The sequence below is a fragment of the Saitoella complicata genome (assembly GCF_001661265.1).
Source record: "Saitoella complicata NRRL Y-17804 unplaced genomic scaffold SAICOscaffold_2, whole genome shotgun sequence".
NCBI classification, from domain to species: domain Eukaryota; kingdom Fungi; phylum Ascomycota; class Saitoellomycetes; order Saitoellales; family Saitoellaceae; genus Saitoella; species Saitoella complicata.
The window spans coordinates 149,428-177,196 of record NW_017566993.1 but is presented as its reverse complement, the minus strand read 5'-3'; the positions used below and the strand labels follow the sequence as shown (position 1 = coordinate 177,196).

General features: G+C 51.9%; 12 protein-coding genes across 12 annotated transcripts; 6 read left to right on the top strand and 6 right to left on the bottom strand.

Annotated features, from left to right (window-relative positions):
- Positions 1–22: 22 nt before the first annotated feature.
- On the bottom strand, positions 23–1,433 carry SAICODRAFT_149414 (uncharacterized protein). Its single transcript, XM_019165537.1, has 2 exons — positions 279–1,433; positions 23–203 (listed from the first exon to the last, which is right to left on the bottom strand). Exons 1-2 carry the CDS (start codon positions 1,347–1,349, stop codon positions 165–167), a joined length of 1,110 nt encoding a protein of 369 aa, XP_019026762.1. The 5' UTR covers positions 1,350–1,433; the 3' UTR covers positions 23–164.
- A 165-nt stretch (positions 1,434–1,598) lies between these two features.
- Positions 1,599–5,165, bottom strand: SAICODRAFT_63664 (nitrite reductase NiiA). Its single transcript, XM_019170007.1, has 2 exons — positions 5,035–5,165; positions 1,599–4,874 (listed from the first exon to the last, which is right to left on the bottom strand). Exons 1-2 carry the CDS (start codon positions 5,047–5,049, stop codon positions 1,641–1,643), a joined length of 3,249 nt encoding a protein of 1,082 aa, XP_019026761.1. The 5' UTR covers positions 5,050–5,165; the 3' UTR covers positions 1,599–1,640.
- A 206-nt stretch (positions 5,166–5,371) lies between these two features.
- On the top strand, positions 5,372–7,087 carry SAICODRAFT_28740 (nitrate transporter CrnA). The gene has a single exon (XM_019167214.1). The coding sequence runs from the start codon at positions 5,514–5,516 to the stop codon at positions 7,038–7,040; it is 1,527 nt and encodes a 508-aa protein (XP_019026760.1). The 5' UTR covers positions 5,372–5,513; the 3' UTR covers positions 7,041–7,087.
- Positions 7,088–7,805: 718 nt separating this feature from the next.
- On the top strand, positions 7,806–10,475 carry SAICODRAFT_23042 (nitrate reductase NiaD; the record flags this gene model as incomplete). The annotated part of the gene is made up of 2 exons (XM_019166669.1): positions 7,806–8,143; positions 8,195–10,475. The coding sequence occupies 2 exons, from the start codon at positions 7,806–7,808 to the stop codon at positions 10,473–10,475; spliced, it is 2,619 nt and encodes an 872-aa protein (XP_019026759.1).
- Positions 10,476–10,928: 453 nt separating this feature from the next.
- SAICODRAFT_49750 (uracil-DNA glycosylase) lies at positions 10,929–11,823 on the bottom strand (the record flags this gene model as incomplete). Its single annotated transcript, XM_019168979.1, has 3 exons — positions 10,929–11,413; positions 11,468–11,536; positions 11,589–11,823. Coding segments are annotated over 3 exons (789 nt in total), but the record flags the coding sequence as incomplete, so codon positions are not given.
- Positions 11,824–12,152: 329 nt separating this feature from the next.
- On the bottom strand, positions 12,153–13,886 carry SAICODRAFT_87724 (histone acetyltransferase ELP3; the record flags this gene model as incomplete). Its single annotated transcript, XM_019171513.1, has 2 exons — positions 13,841–13,886; positions 12,153–13,784 (listed from the first exon to the last, which is right to left on the bottom strand). The coding sequence occupies exons 1-2, from the start codon at positions 13,853–13,855 to the stop codon at positions 12,153–12,155; spliced, it is 1,647 nt and encodes a 548-aa protein (XP_019026757.1). The 5' UTR covers positions 13,856–13,886.
- Positions 13,887–14,211: 325 nt separating this feature from the next.
- Positions 14,212–18,221, top strand: SAICODRAFT_4881 (ATPase type 13A2; the record flags this gene model as incomplete). Its single annotated transcript, XM_019168942.1, has 3 exons — positions 14,212–17,484; positions 17,538–17,734; positions 17,789–18,221. The coding sequence occupies 3 exons, from the start codon at positions 14,212–14,214 to the stop codon at positions 18,219–18,221; spliced, it is 3,903 nt and encodes a 1,300-aa protein (XP_019026756.1).
- Positions 18,222–18,516: 295 nt separating this feature from the next.
- Positions 18,517–18,822, bottom strand: SAICODRAFT_16700 (uncharacterized protein; the record flags this gene model as incomplete). The annotated part of the gene is made up of 3 exons (XM_019165691.1): positions 18,806–18,822; positions 18,653–18,753; positions 18,517–18,600 (listed from the first exon to the last, which is right to left on the bottom strand). Exons 1-3 carry the CDS (start codon positions 18,810–18,812, stop codon positions 18,517–18,519), a joined length of 192 nt encoding a protein of 63 aa, XP_019026755.1. The 5' UTR covers positions 18,813–18,822.
- A 109-nt stretch (positions 18,823–18,931) lies between these two features.
- On the top strand, positions 18,932–20,371 carry SAICODRAFT_63657 (cytoplasmic serine-tRNA ligase Srs1; the record flags this gene model as incomplete). Its single annotated transcript, XM_019170006.1, has 2 exons — positions 18,932–19,085; positions 19,143–20,371. Exons 1-2 carry the CDS (start codon positions 18,953–18,955, stop codon positions 20,369–20,371), a joined length of 1,362 nt encoding a protein of 453 aa, XP_019026754.1. The 5' UTR covers positions 18,932–18,952.
- An 80-nt stretch (positions 20,372–20,451) lies between these two features.
- On the bottom strand, positions 20,452–21,015 carry SAICODRAFT_28737 (uncharacterized protein). Its single transcript, XM_019167213.1, has 3 exons — positions 20,818–21,015; positions 20,652–20,765; positions 20,452–20,567 (listed from the first exon to the last, which is right to left on the bottom strand). The coding sequence occupies exons 1-3, from the start codon at positions 20,952–20,954 to the stop codon at positions 20,471–20,473; spliced, it is 348 nt and encodes a 115-aa protein (XP_019026753.1). The 5' UTR covers positions 20,955–21,015; the 3' UTR covers positions 20,452–20,470.
- Positions 21,016–21,607: 592 nt separating this feature from the next.
- SAICODRAFT_75444 (Pkinase-domain-containing protein) lies at positions 21,608–23,282 on the top strand. The gene is made up of 3 exons (XM_019170977.1): positions 21,608–22,906; positions 22,956–23,079; positions 23,142–23,282. The coding sequence occupies exons 1-3, from the start codon at positions 21,638–21,640 to the stop codon at positions 23,147–23,149; spliced, it is 1,401 nt and encodes a 466-aa protein (XP_019026752.1). The 5' UTR covers positions 21,608–21,637; the 3' UTR covers positions 23,150–23,282.
- A 279-nt stretch (positions 23,283–23,561) lies between these two features.
- On the top strand, positions 23,562–27,743 carry SAICODRAFT_63654 (uncharacterized protein; the record flags this gene model as incomplete). Its single annotated transcript, XM_019170005.1, has 3 exons — positions 23,562–23,783; positions 23,817–27,585; positions 27,643–27,743. 3 exons carry the CDS (start codon positions 23,562–23,564, stop codon positions 27,684–27,686), a joined length of 4,035 nt encoding a protein of 1,344 aa, XP_019026751.1. The 3' UTR covers positions 27,687–27,743.
- Between the last annotated feature and the right edge of the window lie 26 nt (positions 27,744–27,769).

Here is a 27,769-nt window from a genome sequence, read left to right as displayed (position 1 = left end):
GTACGCATTCCAGGAAAATGTACTTGTAAACGGGATCCAAATGGTAACATTAACGATGAACCCATCATCACAAGCAAAGTAGAACGTAACGTAAAAAAACAACACCAATCCGAATAACCCAAATACCCAATCACAGAAAACAAAAATCCAATCCGAACCCTAGCTTACACACGCTCCTCATGAGCCAACAACCCCGTCTTCTCCTCATACGCCGGTACACCCTCCTCATCACTCTCCACATCAACCTCCTTATACACAGGCAACTGCTCCCCCTTCTCATCTCCGTCAACACGCTCATAATCCGCCTCCCTCCTGGCAGATCCCGTAACCCTCCTCACAATCATAGCAACGATATTCGCAGCGACAACCAATCCCATAATCGAAGCCGACAAAGACAACACGCCGATAACGAAGAAAGTAATGGCGCGGCAGACGCCTTTGTGGGGGAGGTGAGGGCGGTGGTGATGCTCTTTGTGATGTTTCTTCGGACGATCGTGGTGGCCCGGGCCAGGACGGCGGTGGTCGTCCTTGTGGTCGTGGTGCGGAGGGGGAGGAGGGAAGTCGCCCTCGACAGGCCCAGCACCAGCACCAACAGCGGCAACGACACCCATCTCCTTCTTCCCACCCTTAAACTTCTTCGGACAAGGACCCTTTTCACCCTTATGTCCAGGCCTAACCTTATGCACCTCCTTCATCCGCTCATACCCATCCTCAACATACCCCTTCACGCCCTCCCACATCCCCGCAATCTTACAAAAGTAATCATGCTTATCGCACTTCTTTTTCTCCACTTTCTTGTGTCCAGGAATGTTGATCGAGACCCCGAAGTTATCTTGGGACATGACGACTTTACCGTCTGTTTCGATGACTTGGACGCCGATGTTGACGTCGCGGGCGCCGCGGGGGAGGTATTTGATGGCGATTGCGACGTCGGCAAGGACGTGGATCTGGGGGAATACCAAGAGTGCGTCACGATCCATTTTGCTGACTTCGTCCATCTCGTGTCCTGGAGGGACATACGCCACCACAGCCGCGATCCTCTGCGTCTCCGAAGGCCTGTGCAAAGAAATCGGCTCCCCGTTCAAGAAGATAACGTTATCCATCGTCGGATCAACATGAAATCCGAAAACGAGTTGTGTAATCTTTTCTTCGACAACGCTACCGCCGTCGGACTCGATATCGTCTTTTCTCGTGACGGTGACGATCATGTTTTCCTGCCCGGCAGAGGTGAAACGGTCGTCCAACTCCACCAAGGTCTTGTGCACTTCTTTCAGAGGATGCGGGTTTGGTACTGCAACAACCAGAGATGCTGTAGCCGCCAATGCGGCGAATATGGTGGAGAACCTCATGGTTGTATGCTGTTGTATGCTGTTGTTACGGGGATCCGATACCTTATATCAGGATTTCTTTGATCGCTTGGCGGTGAGTTCTTGGCACGGGGCTGCATGCATCTTGGCGCCAACCTGCAGAGAAGTTCCGCCGTTGCCGAGACCGCGGCGACACCTCAGAAGAACGTAAGAAAATATGTCAATTCAATACCCCTAATACCGTACGCCGTGTAATAATATGCTAAGAGAATGGATAAGGTATACTCCGGAACCTAACATACACCCCTCCTCACCGCCGTCCTCTTCCCGTGCTCACCAATCAAGAGGATGCTTGGCCGCGGCAGCATCACCGTTCTTCTTCTGGTTGTCAGGCCTGATGATCTTCTTGGTGTTCAAACCCGTCTTGCGGTCATGTCCAATCTTCTCATCAACCTTGTCAAAGTAAGGAGCCGAATCATCTGCCTTCATGATCCACTTCTTCGTACCCAAAACCTCGTCCATCTCCATCACAGGAGGCAACTTCATCCACAACATGCCATCATCGCGAGACTCGATCTCGAAAGTAGCAATAGACATGGAAGAGTCATTGGAGCAGGATCCACCCTTGTCCTCATGACAAGAGATATCGTAATTACGCTTGTGCATAGGACAAGATACGAAGATGTCGCCTTCGGGGGTGTCACCGAGGATACCGTCTTGCAAGACGAACGCACGCTTGTGAGGACACATAGACTGCGAAGCATAGAATCCCTTTCCGGGGACAGAGAAGACAGCGAGTTGAGTGTCACCACGCTTAACAGCGACACCAGCACCAGTCCTGACAGCCAAGACCTCATCCGTCTTGAGGATAGGCTCCCAGTCCAGCTTAGACCACTTGTGTTCGCGGAAAGGATACGTAACAGACATATCCTTCGTCCAATTCGTCGGACGCGTCTGTCCACGATCCGTGATCTTCTCCATGTTCTCAACTTTCTCATCCGTGTTCGCAAACTGCTTGAAGTGCTTGCGGCGCTCGGGGTCATTGACAACCTCCGTCCACTCACAGAAGAAAGTACCAACGAGCTCCTCCATTTGCTTCTCGAGGTCCTCACAGATGCCAAGCTTGTCGTCGAGGATGACTTCACGCAGGTATTTGATCCCACCCGGCAACCCCTCAAGCCAACGAGCCGTACGCTGCAACCTGTCCGCAGTCCTCATGTAGAACATCAAATACCTATCCAACAACTGCACGATCTCATCGGGTGGCACATCAGCCTTCAACAACTCCGAATGCTTAGGCTTCGCTCCACCATTACCCGCAACATAAAGGTTGAATCCCTTCTCCGTGGCAATGAGTCCGAAATCCTTGTTTTGAGCTTCAGCGCATTCACGAACACAGCCAGAGACACCACCCTTGATTTTGTGCGGTGCACGGATGGATTTGTAGCGTTCCTCGAGACGCACGGCCATTCCAACGGAATCTGCGATACCGTAACGGCACCAGGTGGTTCCCACGCAGGATTTGACAGTACGGAGGGACTTTCCGTATCCGTGTCCGGTCTCGAAACCAGCCTTGACCAACTCTTCCCAGATATCGGGAAGGTCCTGTTTCTTGGCACCGAACATGTCGATACGTTGTCCACCGGTAATCTTGGTGTAGAGATCGTACTTTTCGGCTACTTGACCCATCGCGACGAGCTTTGCGGGTGTGATTTCTCCGGCAGAGACACGGGGAATGATGGAATACGTTCCGTTACGCTGGATGTTACCGAGGTACTTGTCGTTCGTCTCTTGCAACCCCGCAACAGGCGCATCACAAACCAACGGGTTGAAAACCGTCGAGAAGATGGACGCAATAACAGGCTTACAAACCTCACACCCAAGCGCATCAGGCTTGTTACCGTACTTCTCCATCACGTCACCGAACGTCTTCAACTGCTTCACACGGACAATGTTGAACAAGTCCGCGCGGGAGTATGGAAAGTGAGGACACACGTGGTTAGAAACCTCGTTACCCATCTTCTTCATCTCAGCATTGAAGATGTTCTGGACGAGGGGCATACAACCACCGCATCCAGTACCAGCCTTGGTGCAAGACTTGACCTTTCCGATGGAGTCACATTCGCCAGAACGGACGGATTCGGCGACCATGCCCTTTGTCACATTGTGACATGAACAGATTTGTGCATCGTCGGGGAGATCCTCGCCATCCTCCTCGCCACCCTTGTTCGCGCCGACAATGAGCTCGTGAGGACCAATCTCCAAAGGCTTACCAGCCTTGACGAGAGAGACGACTTTGATGTAGTCACTCGTATCACCGATCATCATACCACCCAACAAGTATTTTCCGTCATCGGTGAAGATGTACTTCTTGTACACGGATGAGAAAGGATCCTTATACGTCAATGATTTCACGCCAGGCTTCTTTTCCTTTCCGGCACCGGCGCGTTTGGGGACGTTCTTGGGACCGTCGCGGTCAGCAAAGAAGTCACCGAAGGAAGCGACGTCGACACCCATCAACTTCAACTTTGTCGAAAGATCCGGAGTCTTGAACTTCCTCGGCGCATGAAGCTTAGCCTGCGTCAAGTTGAACGCAAGCACATCGGCCATCTCAATTCCGGGTGCGATAAGACCGTAGGTAGCGTTTTCGAACGAAGCACACTCACCAATAGCGTAAACATCCTTCGCACTCGTCTCCAGCGCATCATTGATGAGGATACCTCCACGATCATGACACTTAATCCCGGCAGAATGAGCCAGCTCATCCCGTGCCTTAATCCCAATAGCAAAACAAATCATCTGGCAATCCATCCTCTCGCCATCCTCAAAGACAACGGCGGTCATGACGTTGTTCTCGTCTTTCTCGATGGCGCCTACGCGTTTAGAGAGCATAACGTCCACGCCCATGTCGCGGACTTTCTCGACGACCATATTGCCTCCGTCCATGTCAAGTTGGCGGGAGAGGACCCAGCGGTTGCGTTCGATGATGGCGACACGGGGGAAGGAGTCCAAGTCCTGGACGGCGTGGGCTGCTTCGAGACCCAAGAGACCTCCACCGACGACTGCGGCACGCTTGTCGATGCCTTCCGGTAGCGAGACCTTGGCGGAGTAGTCGATCAACTTTTCCAGATCCTCGATGGTACGGTACACGAAGACACCCTTCGCATCATGTCCAGGCGTGTGACGCGGCAGTAATGCGTCTGATCCCGTAGCCAACACCAATATATCGTAGGCACACTCTTCCCCATTCTGCGTAAACACCTTCTTCCTCGCCGTGTCAATCGACGTAATCTTGGTGTTGATCCTATACGCCAAAGCACCCTCCTCATGTGACGCATACCATTCTTCCGGCTGGAGATACATAGAGGGGATACTCCTATGGGCAAAGAAGGACGTGAGCCCAACGCGGTTGTATGCGACATGGTTTTCCTCGCCGAAGACGCAGATTTCGTATTCGTTGCGTTTTGCGTCCGATTTGAGGAGTTTTTCGATAAAGGCAACGCCGACCATGCCGAGGCCTACAACGACGACCTTCTTACGTGCGGAGACGCTGCCGATCTCGGTGGTCTCAGCGTGGAGCCCTGGAGCCATTGTGATCCGTTGTGCTTCTGATCTTTGTGGAATCGATTGTCGAGCTGCCCTTTCAAGAGGTTATATACGTGTACTTGCGAATGATATCCTACAAAAGTGGGCCATTCCAAGATTTATGAGAGCTATCACAAGAAACCTCGCATGACCCCATGGGAGATAGTTATCTCCCCCTCTCCATTACCCCTAATCAGGCGAGGCTCCATTGGCTGGTGAGGTCTCGATAACTATCTCGATGACTATCTCCCATGGGGTCCTGCAACGGAGCGGTACGGACATTGAGGGACGTTGCTTATCGAGCGCGCGTTGATCAATGTACGTAACTTCGGAGAATTCGAGCGATAAGCTCTCGACGATGTTGTGCTGCGATAAGCGTGAATCACGTGAGGCGATCCCCATCTTGCATCGTGCAGAGGCGAAGTCCCACGCAAATCCTTAGACGAGAGCTTATCTCCAGCACTCCAGAGAACAGTAGAGGCTTGCGGAGTGCGGCTCAAGGTGTAGGAAAGGTGGGTTAGAGATTAGATAACGTGGTCGTTGCTCCGTTGGAGTTGGTCATCTTGAATCCATTTGCTATAAGATGCCACTCTCCCATCCCCCTCGAGGAAGATCATCACCATGTCTCAACCAACTTTCTTCCAGAAACTCTACAGGGCGCCAGAGGTCGACCCCATCACAGGCAAAGCCCTCTCCATTCCCGTCCTCAACCCCCTCAACAAATACGGCCGAACATTCCACTTCGCCTGGCTTGGTTTCTTCGTCGCTTTCTTGTCTTGGTTCGCGTTTGCGCCGTTGGTTCATGATTCGCTCAAGGCGGATCTGAATCTCACTACCGCCGATGTCGCAAACTCCAATATCGCCGCTCTCGCCTCCACCCTCCTCGTTCGTGTCATCGTCGGTCCGTTGACGGATCGCTTTGGACCTCGTTGGACAATGGCCGGGTGTCTCCTCGCCGGAGCCATCCCCACCGCTTTCGCGCCTCTCGTCACCAACGCAAACGGTCTCATCGTCCTCCGTTTCTTCATCGGTATCCTCGGCGGAACTTTCGTCCCCTGTCAAGTCTGGACAACCGCCTTTTTCGACAAATCCGTCGTTGGACGCGCGAACGCTCTCGCCGCTGGATGGGGTAACGCTGGTGGAGGTGTCACGTTCTTCGTCATGCCCGCCGTTGTCAACGGATTCGTTAGCATGGGATACTCCCACCACATGGCCTGGCGTATCGCGTTCCCTGCGTGTCCGCTCATCATCATCGTCTGTACCGCCGCCATGATCTTGGTTTTCGGAAAGGACACACCGAATGGGAAGTGGGCGGACCGCGCGATTCGTCAAGAGAATATGAGACAGATTTATGAGAACGAGGGCAAGGTGACCGATGTCCCTCTTGCAAACTTCAACGACTACGCTGGTCCTACGTCCGGGACCGCTACCCCGCGCGTCATGGACGAGAAGAAGATCCACGATCCCGCTCAGACTTCCGCCGTCATCGAGGAAGCGGACTCATCCATCATCGAACCCCCTACAGCCCAGACTGCCTGGCAAGCTGCGTACTCGTTGCAAACTATGCTCGTCGCCCTCCCCTACATCTGTACCTTCGGCGCCGAACTCGCAATCGAGGGTGTCATCTCCGCACTCTACCAAACCCAAGCCAAGCGTATCGATGGTCAAATCTGGTCTCAACAGCTCGCTGGTAACTGGGCTGCCATGTTTGGTTTGCTCAATATCATCACGCGTCCTTTGGGTGGGTATTTCGCTGATTTGATTTATGCTCGTACGAACGTTGCCTACAAGAAGTGGTGGTTGATGTTCTTGGGTGTCATGGAGGGTATCTTCTTTGTCTGGATTGGGTTCTGCCCGAACTTGCCTGTTCACCACCTCATCGGAGCCTTGGTTGGTCTTGCGATCTTCATGGAGGCTGGTAACGGTGCGAATTTTGCCCTTGTGCCGCACCTGAACCCGAAGCACAATGGTGTTGTTACCGGTATTGTGGGTTCGTTCGGTAACCTTGGAGGTGTCATCTTCAACCTCGTGTTCAGGTACGAGGGTACGAACTACTTCAAGTCGCTTTACATTATTGGCTTCGTTATCGTTGCTATTCACGTTCTTGTCTGTTGGGTGCCTGTGCCCGGAAAGCACGGACGTCCGTAGATGAATACGTTCGAGGGATAAGGTTAGGATAGTTTTTCTTGGTTTCGCTTCGTTTCGTTTGTCGCTTCGTGTTTACCGCTGGTTCGAGTATCCCTTTAACAATTGGACGAAAAGATATGGAGTACGCCCTTGATGTTTTGGCAAGGATTCGTTTAGTTATTCAATATACCCTTTACTACTTAACTTCTCTTCTCCTCAACTTGATTTCAATGGCCATGAACTCTGTGCAATTCCTTCCACGCAAGGCCTCCGTTGTTATTCGTCCCACTCGACGACTGCCTCCGACCTCTCATGTTTGCGATTGCACCGCCCGTCCACACGAATTGCTAGGCAGACCCAGACCCACTTCCAAAGAGAAAGCCATTGATATGACAAAGGATCGCCGCGGAATTACTTCCATGTTCGAAGGTGTTCATATTCCCTATCAGCACTCCTTAGCGTCCGTCCTGAGTGTCGAGCGAGACCTGCATTCCCGCGCGTGAGATAGGCAACCGCCAAAATCTTCAATCCAACCCCCAGATAACAACAGCGTCCGAAATCCAGGCGTGTCCACCGCCAATTGATAAGGATGCATTCACGGTGCGTGTCAGTGATAGAGGTGACTTCGCCCCAGCAGTCGCCCCGCATCTGATCTGATCAGCCTCGCAAGTCATTGCAGGATAGCGGGTAGATAGGCACCAAGTAGTTCTGTTAGTTCTGATATATTGCCTGTCCAACAGCTCGTCCTCTCTCTCCATACACAGTAACATCGAGGAAAAAAGAAAGATGGCAGCAATTCTCTCAGCAGTAAAGGACGTTGTCCTCCCCCCATCACCACCATCCTCCGACAGCGCCGAACCTCAACTCCCAGACTACCTTCTCGCTCCTCCAACCGTCATTCCCACAGAGACTTTAGATATCGATAAATCTACTCCAGACTCGCATGTTCCTCGAGACCCTCGCTTGATTCGTCTCACGGGAACCCATCCCTTCAATGTCGAGGCTCCGTTGACGTCGCTGTACGATGCTGGGTTCTTGACGCCGCCGGAATTGTTTTATGTCCGTAACCATGGAGGTGTACCAAAGGATCTCGAGCCCGAAGGCTGGATGGTCTCGATCGAAGGGTATGTTCTCATAGTCAACTAATGTCAGCGAATATACTGAACAGAGTATAGTTTGGTTGAAAACCCCATCATGCTCCCCCTCGAACAAATCACCGAGCAACTCCCCCAAATTACAATGCCAATCACCCTCGTCTGCGCCGGTAACCGCCGCAAAGAACAAAACATGGTCCGCAAAGGCTCTGGCTTCAACTGGGGTGCCGCCGGCGTCTCCACCTCCCTCTTCACCGGCTGTCTCCTTTGGGAAGCCATCAAACTCGCTAAACCCAAGAAAGAGGCGAAGTACGTTTGCATGGAAGGAATCGATAATCTTCCTCAGGGACATTACGGGACGAGTGTCAAGTTGAGCTGGGTTAAAAATCCGAGTCGGTGTATCATGCTCGCACACAAGATGAACGGCGAGAAGTTGCGTGAGGATCACGGGAAGCCGATTCGTGTAGTTATTCCTGGTGTCATTGGAGGTCGCTCTGTCAAGTGGTTGAAGCGTATCGTCCTCACCGCCGAGCCCTCCGACAACTATTACCACATCTACGATAACCGTGTCCTCCCCACCATCGTCACCCCCGAAATGGCCAAGAACGACAAAAAGTGGTGGCAGGACGAACGGTACGCAATCTATGACCTCAACGTACAATCCGCGATTTGCTACCCCCAACACGACGAAATCCTCCCCGTCTCCGATCTCGATGCGCAGATTAACTCTGTGTACACCGTAAAAGGATACGCCTACAACGGTGGCGGCCGTCGAATCACCCGTGTCGAGGTTTCACTCGATAAAGGTCGTACGTGGCGCCTCTCCGAAATCCGCTACTTCGAAGACGAGTACCGCGAATTCAACGGCCAAGAACTCTACGGCGGCAGAATCACCCTCGACGACGACCGTTGCTGGTCATGGTGTTTCTGGGAATGCGACGTCTCCATCAACGAACTCGCTTCCATCGCGGACAGGGGCGAGATCTTGGTGAGAGCGATGGATGAGAGTATGAATGTGCAGCAGAGGGATATGTATTGGAGTGTGATGAGTATGATGAATAATTGTTGGTTTAGGGTTGCGGTGAGGAAGTGTGAGGGGGGGATTAGGTTTGAGCATCCGACGCAGCCGGCGCTGGCTCCGGGTGGCTGGATGGAGCGTGTGAAAAATGCGGGAGGGGACTTGCAGGATCCGAATTGGGGTGAGGTCGATGAGACGCTGTCTGACAAGCCAAAGCAGAGGATTCCGATTAAGAAGGAGGAGATCGTGATGATCAACCCCGAGGTGAAGCGGGAGATCACGATGGAGGAGGTCGAGGCGAATGAGAAGAATGCGTGGTTTGTCGTGCAAAACGAGGTTTATGATGGTACGGGATTCTTGAAGGAACATCCTGGTGGTGCGGAATCCATCATTTTGGCTTCGGGTGCCGATGCTACGGATGATTTTATGGCGATTCATTCGGAGAGTGCGAAGAAGATGCTAGTGGATTACCATATCGGAACACTGGTTTCCCGCGACGATGATGGATCACCCCAGAAGGTCGGGGAGCCGGCCCCCACCGCTGTGCCGAGGGCGCACTTCCTCCATCCTAAGCAGTGGTTGAAATCCAAACTCGTCTCACGCACGGAAGTATCCTCAGACTCCCGCGTTTTCACCTTCGAACTCGAACACCCCGAACAAACCCTCGGTCTCCCCATCGGCCAACACCTCTTCGTTCGTCTCGAGACGGCGTCGGGCGAGAAGGTGGTGCGTGCCTACACCCCGGTCTCCGACCCGAACATGAAGGGGAAGTTTGAGTTGTTGGTCAAGGTCTACATGGCTACCGACAATATGGAGGGAGGAAGGATGACTACACTGTTCGAGGACATGAAGATCGGGGATACGGTTGACTGCAAAGGTCCCCTTGGTTCATTCGAGTACCTTGGTAAGGGTCGTTTACGCTGGCGTGGAGTTGAGCGTCAGGTCAAGTCGTTCGCGATGTTGGCTGGTGGATCTGGTATCACTCCCATTTTCCAGGTTTTGCGTGCAGTCCTTGAGGATCGCTATGACGAAACGATTTGTCACGTCATCTACTCCAACAGGACCGAGGAAGACATTCTCTGCCGTGAAATCCTCGATCAGTGGGTGGAGGAGCATGGTGTCAAGAACCGTGTCAAGATCCACCATACCCTCTCCAAGCCTTCCGAGGACTGGAAACACGGACGTGGACGTATTGATATGGATATCATGAAGGAGCAGCTTTGTGAGGCAAACGAGAACGAGTGTGTGATGTTGCTTTGTGGTCCTGGTGGTATGCAGGAGACTGTTAGGACATCTGCCAGCAAGCTGGGCTGGAACGTCGAAAAGGATTTGGTCATTTTCTAGAGAAGATCGTCGCGGGGAGCTTCGAGGTGAGGGGGGGTGTAGGTTATTGATATTTGTTATTGGCGCATCGTTTGCTCATCGTACCTCTGGACTTATTATATCATCAAGTTATATCTCATTTTGCTTTTCTTGATGCCCTGAAGTTCCCTGCTCCCGTGCATATTCGCCAGTCGACTCTCCGAAGATAACCTCCGCATGTTTCTTATCTGAGGCGCCAGGCGGTCCGTTGACAGGATCGTCAATGACATCTCTTCCGACACGCTCCACTGGCTCAGATGTGTCGATATCCTCCACCTGAACTTTCGCATCCGCCCTCTCCGCCTGTCTCTGTGTGTCATCCGTCTTCGTGATGATCAATCCCGGAAGGTGATTGGCATCAAACTTTTCCACTACAACCTCCTCCTCAGTCGCCACAGGTAACCCATTCTGCCGTTTCTCCTCCGCCAGACAATCCCACTCAACCACCCCTCCACTCCCATACCTCTCCTTGAGCCACGCATTTGCCTGCTTGAAGTGACCACAGGTCATGAAGCCACGATGTGCGGACAACGGACTTGGATGCACACTCTTCAGGATGAGGTGTCGACTCTTATTTGGCACAGACGCATCAATGTTCTTCTGCGCTGGACTTCCCCATGCCAGGAATACGACACCATCCGATCTCTGCTCCGCGACGGTTCTCAGGACTTTCGCCGTAAACTCCTCCCATCCCTTCTTTGCGTGCGAGTTTGCCTTATGTGCCTCGACCGTAAGACATGTATTGATAAGTAGGACACCGCGATCTGCCCATGGTGTGAGGAGTCCATCGCGAGGTTTAGTGAAGTCTGGGTAGTCGTTCTTTAGTGCGGTGTAAATGTTCTTGAGGGATGGTGGTGCATTGATCGGTGGGCGGACGGAGAAGCAGAGACCGTGTGCTTGTCCTTGGCCATGGTATGGATCTTTCGCGTTATGTTAGTCATTGTTGCACGGTGAGAGGAGTGGTAGTAATGTACCTTGTCCGAGGATCACTACCTTCACTTTATCCAACGGTGTGTGGCGTGCCCATGAGTATACATCCTCCTCTGTGACCGGATATCAGTTCTGTCTTCAAGAGGAACCAACGCATCCCGTTACCTGGCGGAAAGATCCATTTCCTCTTCCCCCTTTCTTGCTTCAAAAACTCCTTCAACTTCAAGAAGTACGGTTTCGTGAATTCACCGTGCAGCGCACTGAACCATGAGTCGTGAAGGGTCTTGATCTCGAGTTCTAGCAGCTCCTTATTCTTCTCACTCAGGGAATCCACCCAGCGATCTTTGTCGAACGGCGCGTTGGAGTTGGGAACTGTCGTCGGCGCCCTGACGGTAACTTTAGCAGGCGAGGTCGGCGCTGCGCCGGAGAAGAAGGAGGAAAGAGAGGACTGTTTGGACTTTTTTGCGTCGACTGAGGCCACGATGGCAGATGCTGCCTTTCTCTTTGCTGACATGATTGAACGTATAGCTGAGTCTTTGCGTGCTTGAGCCTCTTGGACGTTGACTTTGCGACGCGTTCAAGGTCGTTGCTGCACCCCACACGCATGACGTAAAGACGTGTGAAAACCATGTAAGGAAGATGTTCTGGTATTGAGAAATCGATTCGCTAACAAACTCCGTTTACCCTTGCAGAAGTGAATGAATATGCCTCTCCTCTCTCACCCTCCTCTCACGCCTTCTGCTCCCGCCCATCCAACCACTTCGACATGTAAGGCCCATCCAACCAATACCCAAGTCGCTGATAATACTTCCTAACCCCAACACCAGAAATAACACTGATCTTCAAGCTCCCATGTTCCTCCCTCGCAATCCTCTCCGCCTCCTCCATCAACAACGTTCCGAAACCCGCGTGCTGGAATTTCTTCGGATCACGAGAGTGGAGGGGGACGACGGATCCGTAGACGTGGAGCTCGCGGACGAGGGAGGTGGGTTGTCCCGTCAACTCTGGACGGAACGTACGGTCGGAGCACTTTCGTAGACGGAGAAGTCCGACGAGGATATCCTGCTTCGGATCCTCATACGCCAAGAATGTCTCCCATCCTCCATTCGCAGTATAGTCGCGACGAATCAACTCCACCTGATCCGGACGAACTTTATGATGAACCTCCTGAATTCCGACCTCACGCGTCCTCACATCACGACAAGTCGTGCCGAAATCTTTCATGCGCTGCAATGCCAACTCTCTCAAATTACCATTTTCGACACCGGAGGTGACGAGGGGCATGGGGATATCGCGCTGGACACGGTAAATTCTGGTCCAGGGTGGTACGAGCGCGAGGATACGCGCGACGAGGTCGATGAGTGCGTTAGGTGTATAATTCTTATACCGCCCCGTCCGCCAAAGTTCATACAACCCCGTTCCGCGAATAACGAGGGTCGGATAGATTTTGAGACCGTCGGTTCTGAAGTCTGGGTTTTCGAAATACTCCTGAAACTGAAACAAATCGCGCTCCATCCCGACGTTGGGGAGGTCGGGCATCATGTGTGATACGACTTTGTATCCGGCGTCTTTTGCGAGACGGAAGGTTTCGCAGACGGCTTTGACGGTGTGGCCACGGTTTGTGTCGCGGGCGACGTCTTCGTACACAGACTGGACGCCGATTTCGAGACGGGTACAGCCGTAGCGGAGCATGGAGGACAAATGCTGGTCCAAGCAGTAATCTGGTCGCGTCTCGATGGTAATACCGACACACTTCGTATTTGACTGTTCCGAGAACGCAACAGCTTCGTCGACGTTTTCGGTGGTGTGTCCGGAGATGGCGTTATGTAGGTTTGCGATGAACCAATCCCGGTATTGCTCCGGTAGGGACATGAATGTTCCTCCCATGATGATGTACTCCACTTTATCCACATTATGCCCAAGCTGTCTCAACTGCTCCACACGTCCACGCGCCTGCTCATATGGATCATATCTTGCCCTAATCGCACGCATCGAAGTCGGCTCATACCCCGTATACGACTGTGTCGAATACTCAAAATCCGAATCCGGCCCTCCAGGACAATACACGCAGATATTCCCCGTCATCGCAATATGCGGACATCTATGCGGTTTACACATAACCGCGACGACCGCAATCCCCGACGCAGTCCGTACCGGCTTCGCTTTCAGTTTCGGGAGGAGGTATTGTCGGTATTGATCTGGGATTGCGCCGATGATGTCGACGAGGCGGGGTTGGCCGGATAACTTGAATTTCTTGGAGGCTTTGATTTTGAGGCCGTTTAGGTTTACGTCTTTGCCGGCTTCGTGGGCGACGATGAGTTCGTGGGCGATGTCGGCACAGGCCTTGACCATGAGTTCTCCCTATACAAAAGCGTGTCAGCCATTGCGGCTGGTCAACGAAACGGCAGCTTTTGCACCTGTGAAACGACCATTTGGACCAATCCTTCAGCTGATCAGCCTTCTTGATGTCTGTGTTCGAATACGGTTGCCGCCAAAATGTTGACTTCGCCACACGTATGGTGGTCAGCCTCACCTCCCTGCAACACGGCGCAACCTTACCACGGCCGTCCAGCCACCAAAACTTCAATTGCGAGCATATAACGCCGGATCCGCTCAGGCAAACCAGAGAGTTCATCACCGCCTCATGTCATCCTATCGCGGTCACGGGACATTTCGACGCTCGTCCTCTGTTTCGTCCCGGCGTTCTACGTCGCGAAGACGAGACTCCATTGCGCGACACCGACGAGACTCCCAACAACCCCTACTATATGACCAAGCCAACACGGAAATGGCGCACGACGCAATCTTTGATGGACCGATGAGTGAGAGTGTTCCGACGGGTGTGTCGAGCTTCGTGCACCGTGGTTCGAGAAGTCAGAGTAATGCGAGTCAGCAGAGACCTTCGCTGGGGTTATTGTCGATGAAGTTCTTTGGGAGTGGGTATGATGTTGTGGATAATGATGATGCGGTCACGGAGACGAGCGAGGCGCCTGGTGGGTATGATGATGAGGATGGGTATGCGGGGACGGATATGGAGTCGCAGGCTGGGGATACACCGATGAGTGAGTACGGCGATCCGCTGCTCCACCGCACCATTTCTGGCGAGTCAGATTTTATGGGGATGAACAGGAAGAAGACGAGTCAGCGTGCATACTTGCAGGAAGAGGACTTGACTATCGTCATCGCCGGTTTTCGCACGCATTCGTTGAAGATCATTCTCTACTACTTCCTCTGCATCTGCACCTTCGGCCTCACCTACCTCCTCCTCCGCTGGCTACCCAGATGGTGGATTACAATGACAGCCGTACCCTCACCCCTCGAAAAATGCGACTGGGTCGTCATCGAAAATCAATGGGGTGAGGTGTCTATTCACGATATATCCAAGCGCACATACGGACGCGAGATGTCCACCGTCTTTAGCACAAGTATCCGCTACGTCCCCGACGACCCGGAAAACGATGACCCTACCCTCCCTGTACTCAGGTGGGTCGACTACCGCTACACCCGTTTCGTCTGGCACCCCTACCTCGCGAAATTCATCCAAAACAACAACTGGAAAGACCCCTCATGGAAAAAAGTCAAAGACGTCCGTCAAGGTATCGACGGAGATATCTGGGAAGACCGTATCGCAGCCTTCGGCTCCAACGTCATCGACATCGAACAGAAATCGATGGGACAGCTACTTGTCGATGAGGCGCTGCATCCATTTTATATCTTCCAGGTGGGAAGTATCATTTTGTGGAGTTTTGATGAGTATTATTATTATGCGGCGTGTATCTTCCTTATCTCTGTTGGGTCAATTATCACGACGTTGATTGAGACGAAGGAGAATATGGCGAGGTTGAAGGAGATGAGTCGATTTGTTTGTGAGGTGCGTGTACTCAGAAATGGGTTTTGGCGGTCTGTTAGTTCGGAGGACCTCGTGCCCGGAGATGTCTACGAGGTTTCGGACCCAAGTTTGACGGTCTTCCCGTGTGACGCCCTACTTCTCAGCGGTGATGCTATCGTGAATGAGTCGATGCTTACTGGAGAATCCGTCCCGGTATCGAAGTTACCTACGACGGATAAGGCTCTGAGAAGCTTGAATTTGTCTTCTTCGGGGGTGAACCCAGATGTCGCGAAACACTTTCTCTTCTCCGGAACGAAGATCATCCGTGTAAGGCGGCCACAGGCGAGGGGGAGTGAGGATGCTGCGGCGTTGGCTATGGTCGTCCGCACCGGGTTCAATACCACGAAAGGTGCCCTCATCCGTTCTATGCTGTTCCCTCGTCCAGTGGGGTTCAAGTTCTATCGTGATTCGTTCCGGTTTATCGGGGTTATGGGTATTATCGCCTGTTTCGGCTTTATCTTGTCGACTATCAATTTCGTCAAGCTTGGGTTGCATTGGACTTTGATCCTGGTTAGGGCGTTGGATTTGATCACGATTGTTGTTCCGCCTGCACTGCCGGCTACGTTGAGTATTGGAACAAATTTTGCGATTGGGCGGTTGAGGAAGAAGGACATTTTCTGTATTAGTCCGCAGAGGGTTAACGTTGGCGGAAAGATTGATGTCATGTGTTTCGATAAAACTGGGACTTTGACAGAAGATGGGTTGGATATCTTGGGTGTGAGGGCGGTTGATCGCGTGAGTAACCAGTTTTACGACTTGTATGAACACCCGGAGGATTTGTTGCCGTCGAGTGAGTTTGAGAGGGATCCGAGTAAGGAGTTTGGAGAGCGAGCGGCGATTTTGTATGCGATGACGACATGCCACTCACTCAAGCTCGTCGGTGGACAACTCGTTGGAGATCCACTGGACTTGAAAATGTTTGATTTTACGGAGTGGATTTATGAGGAGGGTGGGGAGACGAATGAGCGCGGGCGAGTGTCTGCTGAGGACGCGTCTGCTGCGAAGCCGGCTAGTGGGCCTTCTCTCATTCCTCCCACAGTTAGGCCTCCGGGTGGGAGGTCGTTTGCGATCGAGGGGGTTATGGAGGGGTCTGCGGATCCGAGGGAGACGGCACCGATGGAGCTTGGTGTGTTGAAGGTATTTGAGTTTGTGTCGCATTTGAGGAGAATGAGTGTCTTGGTTAAGAGGTTCAGGAGTACGACTACGCAGGTGTATGTCAAGGGTGCTCCGGAAATCATGTCCGACATCTGTGACCCGAACACCTTCCCTGCGGATTATGATGAGTTGTTGGCGTACTACACCCACCACGGTTACCGTGTCATCGCTTGTGCGGCCAAGACGATCCCGAAATTGAGTTTTGCGAAGGCGCAGAAGATGAAGCGCGAGGAGGCGGAGAAGGATCTGACATTCCTGGGCTTCATCATCTTTGAGAATAAGTTGAAGCCGAGTACGGCTGGTGCGATCAAGCAGCTTGCTGAGGCGAATATCCGAAAAGTGATGTGTACTGGTGATAATATCCTCACCGCCATCAGTGTTGCACGCGAGTGTGGACTCGTGAGTGAGTTTGGACATGTGTTTGTGCCGCAGTTCGAGATTGGGAATTCGTTTGATCCGAACTCGAAGGTTACGTGGCATAGTGTTGATAACAGCTCGTTGACGCTGGATTCGGAGACATTGTTGCCTATGCCTGCGCCGGCAGACGCGGATGCTTCGTTGCCATATGAAGCGCACAACATCAACGATTACTCGCTGGCTGTTAGCGGTGATGTGTTTAGATGGCTAGTGGACTATGCTCCGTTGTCTGTCCTCCAACGTATGCTCATCAAGGGTCAAATCTTCGCTCGTATGTCCCCGGACGAGAAGCACGAACTGGTCGAGAAGTTGCAGTCACTCGACTACTGTGTCGGTTTCTGTGGTGATGGTGCAAACGACTGTGGTGCCCTGAAGGCCGCTGACGTGGGAATCTCTCTTTCTGAGGCCGAGGCATCGGTTGCTGCTCCGTTCACGAGTCGATCGTTCGAGATCTCTTGCGTGTTGGATGTCATTCGCGAAGGACGTGCGGCACTTGTTACGAGTTTCAGTTGTTTCAAGTATATGGCTTTGTACAGTGCGATTCAGTTTACGACTGTCAGTTTGTTGTACAAGTCCGGGTCCAACTTGGGCAACTTTCAGGTTCGTTCAATCGTCTCGATGCCGAGTATGCCTGCTAATATGTTTTTCTATAGTTCCTCTTTATTGACTTGTTCCTCATCATCCCGATCAGTATCTTTATGGGCCGCTCCGAACCGTACCCTGTCATCTCGGTTAAGCGTCCCACGGCGAACCTTGTGTCGAAGAAGGTCATCACGAGTATGCTTGGGCATATCGTGGTTTTATCCGGAATGCAGTTCTTGGTTTATTTCATGATTTTGGCACAGCCATGGTAAGGTTCCTGGATGTGTTCAAACCATTACGGATCACTGACAACATTTTACAGGTACAAGGAGCCCATTGTCGACCCAGACAACTCCACGATCGAGAGCGCCGAGAACACCGCGCTATTTGCCATCTCGTCGTACCAGTACATCCTCATTGCCATCGTCCTCAGCGTCGGTCCGCCGTACCGCAAGCCGATGTCTCAGAATCTTCCGTTCATCCTTTCGATTACCTTCACCACATTGTTCGTTACCTATTTCTTCCTGGATCCACCAGGCTGGCTTGCGTCGATGCTACAGCTCGTCGACATTCCTTACACGTTCCGAGCGTTCATCGTCATTCTCGCAGGGATCAACTTGTCCTTGGCGTTGACAGGGGAGGAATATATATTTACACCGTTGGCGAAGGCTTATGCAGCTTTCAAAGAGAAAACAAGGAGTGTGCCAAAAGAGAGGAAGAAGTATAAGGTTATCCAGGAGGGTATGTTGTTTTAGACTGGTTACGTCGCTCTTATGGCGTATATTAGAGGATAGGGAGTATCAAGAGAAGCTATGTTGCTGCATAACACTTTTTGTCCTTCTATTGAGTGCTTTTGGAAGTGTTGGGCGACCATCCCATATCGCGGCATTTGTGGGCTTATCGCTTAGTCGAACGCAATGATTGTGTGAACGTGATAATATTATGCAAAGGTATGCTGCCGTCCCACAACGTAGTGTACAACTGAAGCCGTCGATTGACAATCCTCTATGATGCCTGATCGAGGTCTCAATCTCCTTCCCTATCCTCCGCTTAGTGGTGAGCCTCCTCCTCTCCGTGTCCGTGACCGTGACCGTGCAACTCCCATGGGTGAGCCCAGCCCAAGAGGACGGGACCCTGCAAGAATCGTCAGTACATCGAAAAAGATGTTATTGAAAGATGGACTTACATCCTGCTTCGCGCGGTAGAGCATCCAGAACCACATGCTACCACCCAGAACCTGGGTTGCTATCCGGTAAATGAGACGCGGAGGGTGGGCGACGGGAACTCCTAGAGGCCATTCAGCATGATGCAGAGCACGTCGAAGGCACAGAGCACGTACGAGTCATGATTGTCGTTGTGGTTTTCTGTACGGCAGGCTGCTCGTCGTCGGCGAGTGGCTGTGGTTTTGACTGCGGCCAGGCACGGAGCGGATTGTACGAGCGCGGAGGACGACGGCCAGCTCAACCTCCAAGTCGCAACATCAGCCATGCTCGATATCAATTTGTTCCAGGTTGAGAAGGGCGGTGACCCGGAGATGATCAAGGAGTCTCAGAGGAAGCGTGGTGCCTCTGTGGAGCTCGTTGATGAGATCATTGCTCTGTACAAGGAGTGGACTGCCGGTGTGTTGCCAACATGTTGAAGAAATGCGAATTGTCATTAATGTTGTCGTCGCACAGTCCGTTTCGACCTTGACCAACTCAACAAGGAGATCAACGTCAATCAGAAGGCCATCGGTGCTAAGATGAAGGCCAAGGAAGATGCCTCCGAGCTCCTCACTAAGAAGAACGAGATGGCTGACAAGAAGAAGGAGCTTGAGAAGGCTGAGCAGGACAAGAACACCGTCCTCATGTCCAAGGCTGCCACCATCGGTAACATCGTCCACTCCTCCGTCCCCGTCTCAATGGACGAGGAGAACAACGAGGTTCTCCGCACTTGGTGCCCCGAGGGTGTTACTGCTGAGAAGAGGGACTGTTTGTCACATCACGAGGTTTTGACCAGGTTGGACGGATACGACCCTGAGCGGGGTGTCAAGATCACTGGTCACCGTGGTTACTTCTTGAGACAATACGGTGTCTTCCTCAACCAGGCTCTTATCAACTACGGATTGAACTTCTTGGCGGACAGGGGATACATCGCTCTCCAGACCCCTCAGATGATGAACAAGGACGTCATGGCTAAGACCGCACAGTTGTCTGACTTCGACGAGGAGTTGTACAAGGTTCTTGATGGTGATGACGAGAAGTACTTGATTGCTACCTCCGAGCAGCCTATCTCTGCTTTCCACGCCAACGAGTGGTTCGAGTCTCCTGCTGAGCAGTTGCCGATCAAGTACGCTGGTTACTCCTCCTGCTACCGTCGTGAGGCTGGTTCTCACGGAAAAGACGCATGGGGTATCTTCCGTGTCCACACCTTCGAAAAGGTTGAGCAGTTCCTTCTTACCGAGCCTGAAAAGTCATGGGAGGCTTTCGAGGATATGATTGCCAACTCTGAGGAGTTCATGAAATCCCTTGGTTTGCCTTACCGTTTGATTTCCATCGTCTCTGGTGCGCTCAACAACGCCGCCGCCAAGAAGTACGATTTGGAGGCATGGTTCCCCTTCCAGGGTGAATACAAGGAGTTGGTCTCCACTTCCAACTGCACGGACTACCAGAGCAGGTCCTTGGAGATCAGGTGTGGTGTTAAGAAGATGGGTGACAGGGAGAAGAAGTACGTGCACTGCTTGAACGGAACTTTGTGTGCTACTGAGAGAACTTTATGTTGTATTTTGGAGAACTACCAGACTGAGGATGGATTCCGTGTTCCTGAGGTGTTGCAGCCGTACATGGGTGGAAAGACTTTCCTTCCTTTCACCAAGGAGTTGCCGAAGAACAGCACATCCCAGAAGAAGAAGGCCGAGAAGAAGTAAGTTGAGGACGATATACCAGGATAATACAAGGGAGAGTGCGGGAAGAATATTCCGCATTGAGATCAAAAAGGAAAAGGATATGTTGGCTCTATTACTGCATCACTGTGCTTTGCCCTTCTTGACAATCGACTTCAACTGGCCAAGCTGAAGTCCTCCCCACGCCGCGACACCGAGCAAATACTTGATGGTCACATTCCTATAATTTCAAATACAAGCATCTGTCAGTCGTCTGTATCTCGCAATAGATAAGGTTTGCGATGCCAAGATCGCGGCAACTTACCACGGCACATTAGCATTGTGGGCGATGTATGCCGCATAGGAAACCTCCATGGAGTGGGAGATCACGAGGAAGAGCACGGTGTGATCAAGGAACTTTTGGCCGAGATATTCATGGCTATATACCACGTTAAGAGATCTACATAGGAGATGACACCGGGGAGACATACACGAGACGGTAAGGGACTTCAAGGAGCGGGATGGGAGTTGTAGCGTAGGTGCAGTAGAGCTGGAAGGCAATGCCCAGGGTGGCGATAGTAGTAACCAGCTTGTTCGCTGGCCATTTGTATTGGTATTGCGGTGCCATTTTGCGATTGGTTCCTTCTAGAATCGGTCCGGGTCAGGCGTGGTCACTGCTCTTGCGGTCGCAATGACGTTCCCCTCCTTCCAATCCGGTCGCTTACGCTGGCTTTACTGAGCGCGCGCCGCACAGTTTTCCAGCCAAGTAAAAGCACTCAACAACATCAACCAAAATCAACCAACAAAATCGGTAGCATTTCTATCGATTTAGCCAATCGAACGGACCGCCAGAACTATCTGAACACCTTCGGCCCTTCTTCCGCCGCTTTCCCCGCTTCGAACGGTCCCGGAACGCATATTTCGCTCACAACACCGAACTCGGGCCACCCAAACCTCCAGTGATCACCAGCGCGAAACGATCTTCGAACAAGCGTTCAAATCATCACCATTAAGGACTCATATCGATAACACACCATGTCTGGAGGATCGGATACATCGTCCGTTGCGTCATCAGAGGAGCGCGACCTTGTGCCTCCGATAAAGCCATCTTCGAACGGGATCAAGAACAGTGGAAAGCCTTCGCCCCTATCAAATGAAATCGGCAACGAGAGTCCCTTCTTTGTGAACTTCAGCCCACCTACCTCCAGGCCGAGCAGTCCTACGAAGGAGAAAAGGCTCACCCCTGGATCACGAACGGAGAGCGCCACGAACATCACGGTACAGGCTCCTACGGCGGTCAGGCCATCTGTTATGCAGAAGAAGAGTCTGTTAAATAGGATGTTCTCGCAGACTGGGAGGAAGGAAAGGGAAGCTGAGAAGGCTGCAGAGAAGGCCGAGAAGGCGGAACGCAAAGAGAGAGAAAGGCTGGAAAAGGAAAGAGAAAAGCAAGAAAAGGAGAGCGAAAATGGTGGCAGCCCTGATCCTGAGCATTCAAGGATCGCATCACCAGCAGATATTTCCCAAAGTGGAACCCCCACGGGAACGAAAGAGCCGCATGTTAGGTTCAAGGTCTTACCGGACGGTAACCACGTTCATCGTTTGAAGAACACGAAGCGTCAGGAAAAGTTGAAGAGCATGTTTGATGCATTTATGATGGGTGGATCAGCTAAGAAGAAGGAAGAGGAGCGTCGTGCGGAGGATGAACGGTACGCTGCCGAAGAAGCTGCTACCCTCCAGATGGACCGCCTTTCTCTCCTGCACAATTGGGTTGATACGCTCAAATCCGAGCAGAAACTTGCGAAGGAACAGAAGAACGGACCGAATGCTACCGCTGGCTTGGTAGAAAAGTATGGCAAGTGCCAAGAGATCGTCGGTAGGGGTGCATTCGGTATCGTGAGGATCGCACACAAGCCTGATCCTGCTGATCCGCGAAAGGAGCAGTTGTATGCTATCAAAGAGTTCAGGAGGAGACCCGCCGAGAGCGTCAAGAAGTACACCAAGCGTCTCACTTCTGAGTTCTGTATCTCGTCTTCGCTTCGTCACCCCAACGTTATCCACACGCTTGATTTGGTTCAGGATGCTAAGGGTGATTACTGTGAAGTTATGGAGTTCTGTGCTGGTGGTGATTTGTACTCGCTTATTCTTGCCGCTGGCAAGTTGGAGATGGAAGAAGCAGATTGTTACTTCAAGCAACTCATGCGCGGTGTCGAATACATGCACGAGATGGGTGTCGCTCACCGTGACCTCAAGCCTGAAAATCTCCTCCTTACGCCTCAGGGTGCACTCAAGATTACTGATTTCGGTAACGGTGAGTGTTTCCGTATGGCCTGGGAAAAGGAAGCACACATGACTTGTGGATTGTGTGGTTCCGCGCCATATATCGCTCCTGAGGAGTATACGGATAAGGAGTTTGACCCACGGGCTGTGGATATTTGGGCTTGCGGTGTCATCTACATGGCGATGCGCACTGGAAGGCATCTTTGGCGTGTGGCGAAGAAGGATGAGGATGAGTTCTTCGCCAAGTATCTCGATGGAAGGAAGAGCGAGGAGGGTTATGAGCCGATCGAGTCCTTGCAAAGGGTATGTTGCCTTGCAGCCTCATGAATGCAGCTTACTGACGGTCATACAGTCTCGTTGTCGTAACGTCATTTACTCCATCCTGGACCCTAACCCTGCTCGACGTATTACCGGAAAGCAGATCCTGAGGAGTGAGTTCATTAACAGTATTAATATTTGCAAGGCGGGTGAATTCGGTTTGTATTCCTGTGATATACCTCGTCATCCGGACTTGGGCTAACTCTTCCTTCTCCTACAGGTATCTAGTATCAGTGAGGCGTTGGCTGGTATCTTCGAAGTCGTATCGTGTTTGTTGTCTTTTGGTGGACCGTATCCTTTTCGTGTTACGTGTTGGAGTGGGGAGTCCTGGATTGCTGTTGATCGTATTCCTTACATTCGTCTTTGTCGCACGGAGTTCTACTATCCTTTTCCTTTCGCATTATCTTACTCTTAGCAGCAAGTAATAGACATATGCTGAATGATCCGTGTATTTTCGATTACCCTTTCTTTACGCGGTGGCACGGGCATGCACGGGTGGTCATCCAACTCACCGCACGGTACGAACTCCTGCAACGCGTGCAACCGTAAACGCGCGACCGCCGACCGCCGAGACGAACAACGGGCAATTGGCGACCTCCAGGGACTCTGATCCGTTTCGATTGATCGCAGCATATCCACAATGTCGCTGCCATATGCGGGCGACGCCCAAGTTCCCGTCCAGCAGCAGCCTCAGCCGCCCGCTCGTCCACAACAGCCGATGAATTCAGACAACTTCCTGCCAGCAAATCTGAAAAAGGAACAGGTTAATGCCTGGCATCAACGCTACCTACAGCTCAAGTCGCAGGGCGCGACCGAGGCGACGAGTCAAGAGCTTGCCCAGTTGTCCCGAGCCTTGAGAATGGTTCAGCAGCAAACCCACTTCAGGCAACAACAGGCTCAACTACACGCGCAACAGCAAGCTCAACAGCAGGCTCAACATCAAGCGCAACAGCAAGCGCAGCAACAGCAGCCGACGCAGCAACAGAGGGCACAACAAGGTCAGGGCGAGCAGCAAGTCCCGGCCAGCAGTGTGAGCCAGGACATGTCTTCGGTACCAAGTCAAACAGGCTCGGATATACTAGATACACTGGGGTCACCCTTACCGAAAGACCAGAAGTTGACTTTAAGGAACCAGATCGCTGCTTTCAAGTACGTGACGAGGAATATGCCGATACCGTCCCAAGTGCAGCAGGCGCTCTTTGCGACGCAAGAGCCCGACTCCGTCCAGCAATCGCCCGTTGCTGAGGCAATGGCCGCTGCGAAAGAGACCCTGGCTGCCGCCGATAAGGAAGAACCCGTGCCAGAGATTAACATTACTTCGCCATGGACGTACTTCACGAAGCCGATTACTTTCAATGCACATGCACAGAGAGAAAGTCGTGTTCTAGTACCTGCAATTATGCCAGTCGGTATGGATCTTGTAGCTTGGACCGCAGAGCGTGAGCAGGAGATCCAGAACCGTATTGCGCTTCGTATTGCTGAGCTAGAACAGTTACCTAGTAACATCACCGGTTTCGAAGGTGTGCGAGACCCAGAAGCGGATGCGATGATGCCTGGCCCACCGAAAGACCCAAGCGCGCTGAAGACCAAAGCTCTGATTGAGTTGATGAAGTTGAGATTGTTGCCGAAGCAACGCGCATTGAGACAGAGTATGGTCAGGTCAATGGTTGATTTGAATACCCTTACAACCTCTGCCGACCGTGCTTCGTTCAGGAGGATGAAAAAGATGACTCTGGACGACTCTCGATTGACCGAGCGCATTGAATCTGAGCAACGGTTGGACCGCGAGAAGCGTGAGAAGCAGAAGCAGCTTGACTACCTTCAGGGTATCGTTGCGCACGGTCAAGAGATCATGCAGGCGCAGAGATCCAAGGTCAGCAGGCAGCAGAAGCTGGGTAAGGCCGTCCTTGCGTTGCACAGTAATATCGAGAAGGAGGAACAAAGGCGACTGGAGAGAGTCGCGAAGGAACGTTTGCAGGCCTTGCGTGCTGACGATGAAGAGGCATATCTCAAGCTTATTGACCAGGCTAAGGATACTCGTATTACCCACTTGCTTCGTCAGACCAACACCTACCTAGACTCGTTGTCCGCGAAGGTCAAGGCTCAGCAGATGGAGGCCGCTAGGATGGATCCAGGCCTGATGGCCGAGGACTTCGAAGATGACGAGGAGGAGGACGAGGAGGCTGCTGCAAGCAAGAAGCAGGATTACTACGGCGTGGCACACAGAGTACGCGAGGAAGTCACCAAGCAGCCCAATATCTTGGTCGGTGGCCATTTGAAGGACTACCAGATTAAGGGTTTGCAGTGGATGGTGTCTTTGTACAACAACCACTTGAACGGTATCTTGGCGGACGAGATGGGTCTTGGAAAGACCGTGCAGACCATTGCGTTGATTACGTACTTGATTGAGGTCAAGAAGCAGAATGGACCATACCTGGTTTTGGTGCCTCTCTCTACGCTTACAAACTGGACGAACGAGTTCGAGCGTTGGGCACCAAGTGTTACGAAAGTCGTCTACAAGGGTGTTCCGCAGGCGCGTAAGGCTATTTACGCAAACCATATCCGCCCGGGTAATTTCCAGGTTCTGCTGACCACTTTCGAGTACGTTATCAAGGACCGTCCCCAACTTTCCAAAATCAAATGGCTGCACCTTATTATTGATGAAGGTCATCGTATGAAGAACACAAATTCCAAGTTGACGCTTACGTTGACCACTTACTACTCGATGAGGTACCGTCTGATTTTGACTGGTACACCATTGCAGAACAACTTGCCTGAACTTTGGGCTTTGCTTAACTTCGTTCTGCCGAAGATCTTCAACTCTGTTAAGAGTTTCGATGAGTGGTTCAACGCACCATTCGCGAACACCGGTGGGCAGGACACTATGCAGCTCAGCGAAGAAGAGACTCTTTTGATCATTCGTCGTTTGCATAAGGTTCTTCGTCCATTCTTGTTGAGACGTTTGAAGAAGGATGTCGAATCCGAGTTGCCGGATAAGGTTGAAAAGGTGGTGAAGTGTCGTATGTCTGGTTTGCAATTGAAGTTGTACGAGCAGCTGAAGAAGGGTGGCATTATGTACGTGAACGGAGAGAAGGGCAAGGGAATGAAGGGTTTGCAGAATATCATGATGCAGCTCAGGAAGGTGTGTAATCACCCCTTCGTCTTTGACGAGGTTGAGGAAGCAATTTCTCCGGTCAGAGATGTTACGACAGACTTGTTATGGCGTGTCTCGGGCAAGTTCGAATTGTTGGATCGTATTTTGCCGAAGTTGAAGAGAACCGGGCATCGCGTCCTCATGTTCTTCCAGATGACTACGGTCATGACAATCATGGAAGACTTCCTCAATCACCGTGGGATGAAGTATATGCGTCTTGATGGTTCCAGTAAGGCCGATGACCGTCAGACCATGTTGACGGAATTCAACGCGCCCAACTCCGACTGCTTTATCTTCATTCTTTCTACGCGTGCTGGTGGTCTAGGGTTGAACTTGCAGACCGCTGACACTGTCGTCATCTTCGACTCTGACTGGAATCCTCACCAGGATTTGCAGGCTCAGGATCGTGCTCATCGTATCGGCCAAAAGAAGGAAGTCCGTATTTTCCGTCTTATTACCCAGAACTCCGTCGAAGAGGCTATTTTAGCTCGTGCGCAGTACAAGCTTGAACTCGACGGTAAGGTCATTCAGGCTGGTAAGTTCGACAACAAATCTACTGCGGAAGAACAGGAAGCCTACCTCAGGAAGATTTTTGAGCAGGATCAGAATGAGGTTGATGAAGACGCGGACATGTTCGATGACGACGTGCTCAATGAGATTGTCGCTCGTAATGACAACGAGCTGCAAATCTTCAAAGAGATGGATGAGGAACGGAAGATGCGCGAACCTTACGGTGAGGACAAGGAACTGGGTCGTCTGATGGCGGTCGAAGAATTGCCGGAGGAATATCAACAAGACTATGTTGTTATGGAGGCTGACGGCAAGCTTGCTACGGGTCGCGGAGCTCGAGAGCGTCAAGCAGTCTTCTACGATGACGGATTGACCGAAGAGCAGTGGCTTGACGCTATGGACAATGAGAACATTGACGTTGACAATGTTATCCGTCAGAAGCGCGAACGTAAGGCTGCTCGTGACGCTACCAAACTGCAGAAACCCACCGAAACATCTCCGGCCCCCAGTCTTCCCGAGTCTGAAGCCCCGAAGAAGAGTACCAAGAAGGGCAAAAAGGCAGGCGCCAATAAGCGATCTCGAGAAGATGCCGAGGAGGAGGGTTCGCCCGAAAGAAAGCGAGGTCGTCAAGGCGATATGCTTTCGAAGGAAGAGCGCGCTTCTATGCGTAAGACTCTGCAAGGCGCTTACGATGCAGTCATCAGCTTGCAGGATGAAGGATACGACCTGGCCGAAGTCTTCCTCGTGAAGCCTAACAAGAAGCAATATCCTGATTACTATCAGATAATCAAGGAGCCCATTGCTTTGGATATGATTCAGAAGCGTATCAAGGGTACGGCCTACAACAGCTTGGACGACTTTGTGACAGATGTGCAGTTGATGTTCAGGAACGCGAGAACATACAACGAGGACGGGTCCTTCGTCTACACCGCAGCAAACAAGCTTGAGGATGCGTTCGAGGAAAAGCTCCAGGAGCTAGCTCCTGATTATGAGTACAATCGTAAGAAGTCCATCCCAACCTTGGTTATCCCTGCTGTTCCGGTTGCGCCTCCTCCAGCAAATGATGATTATGCCGACAGCGGTGACGATATGGCTGCCTGAGATACGAAAATGATATTCGAGTAATTAGAGGCAGTGTTCACACGGAGTTTTGGCGTCAATGTTGTTAGTTTAGTAAATTACGA

Bases quoted from the DNA above. Each gene is read 5' to 3' on its own strand.
- SAICODRAFT_149414 (XM_019165537.1), bottom strand. From the start codon at position 1,349: ATGAGGTTCTCCACCATATTCGCCGCATTGGCGGCTACAGCATCTCTG. The intron at 204-278 runs GAGAAGGGGGAG...CCGGCGTATGAG, and splicing joins ATGAGCGTGTTGACGGAGAT to GAGAAGACGGGGTTGTTGGC.
- SAICODRAFT_28740 (XM_019167214.1), top strand. From the start codon at position 5,514: ATGTCTCAACCAACTTTCTTCCAGAAACTCTACAGGGCGCCAGAGGTC.
- SAICODRAFT_75444 (XM_019170977.1), top strand. From the start codon at position 21,638: ATGCAGAAGAAGAGTCTGTTAAATAGGATGTTCTCGCAGACTGGGAGG. The intron at 22,907-22,955 runs GTATGTTGCCTT...ACGGTCATACAG, and splicing joins CGATCGAGTCCTTGCAAAGG to TCTCGTTGTCGTAACGTCAT.
- SAICODRAFT_28737 (XM_019167213.1), bottom strand. From the start codon at position 20,954: ATGGCACCGCAATACCAATACAAATGGCCAGCGAACAAGCTGGTTACT. The intron at 20,766-20,817 runs GTATGTCTCCCC...CGTGGTATATAG, and splicing joins GAAGTCCCTTACCGTCTCGT to CCATGAATATCTCGGCCAAA. The intron at 20,568-20,651 runs GTAAGTTGCCGC...TTGAAATTATAG, and splicing joins CACAATGCTAATGTGCCGTG to GAATGTGACCATCAAGTATT.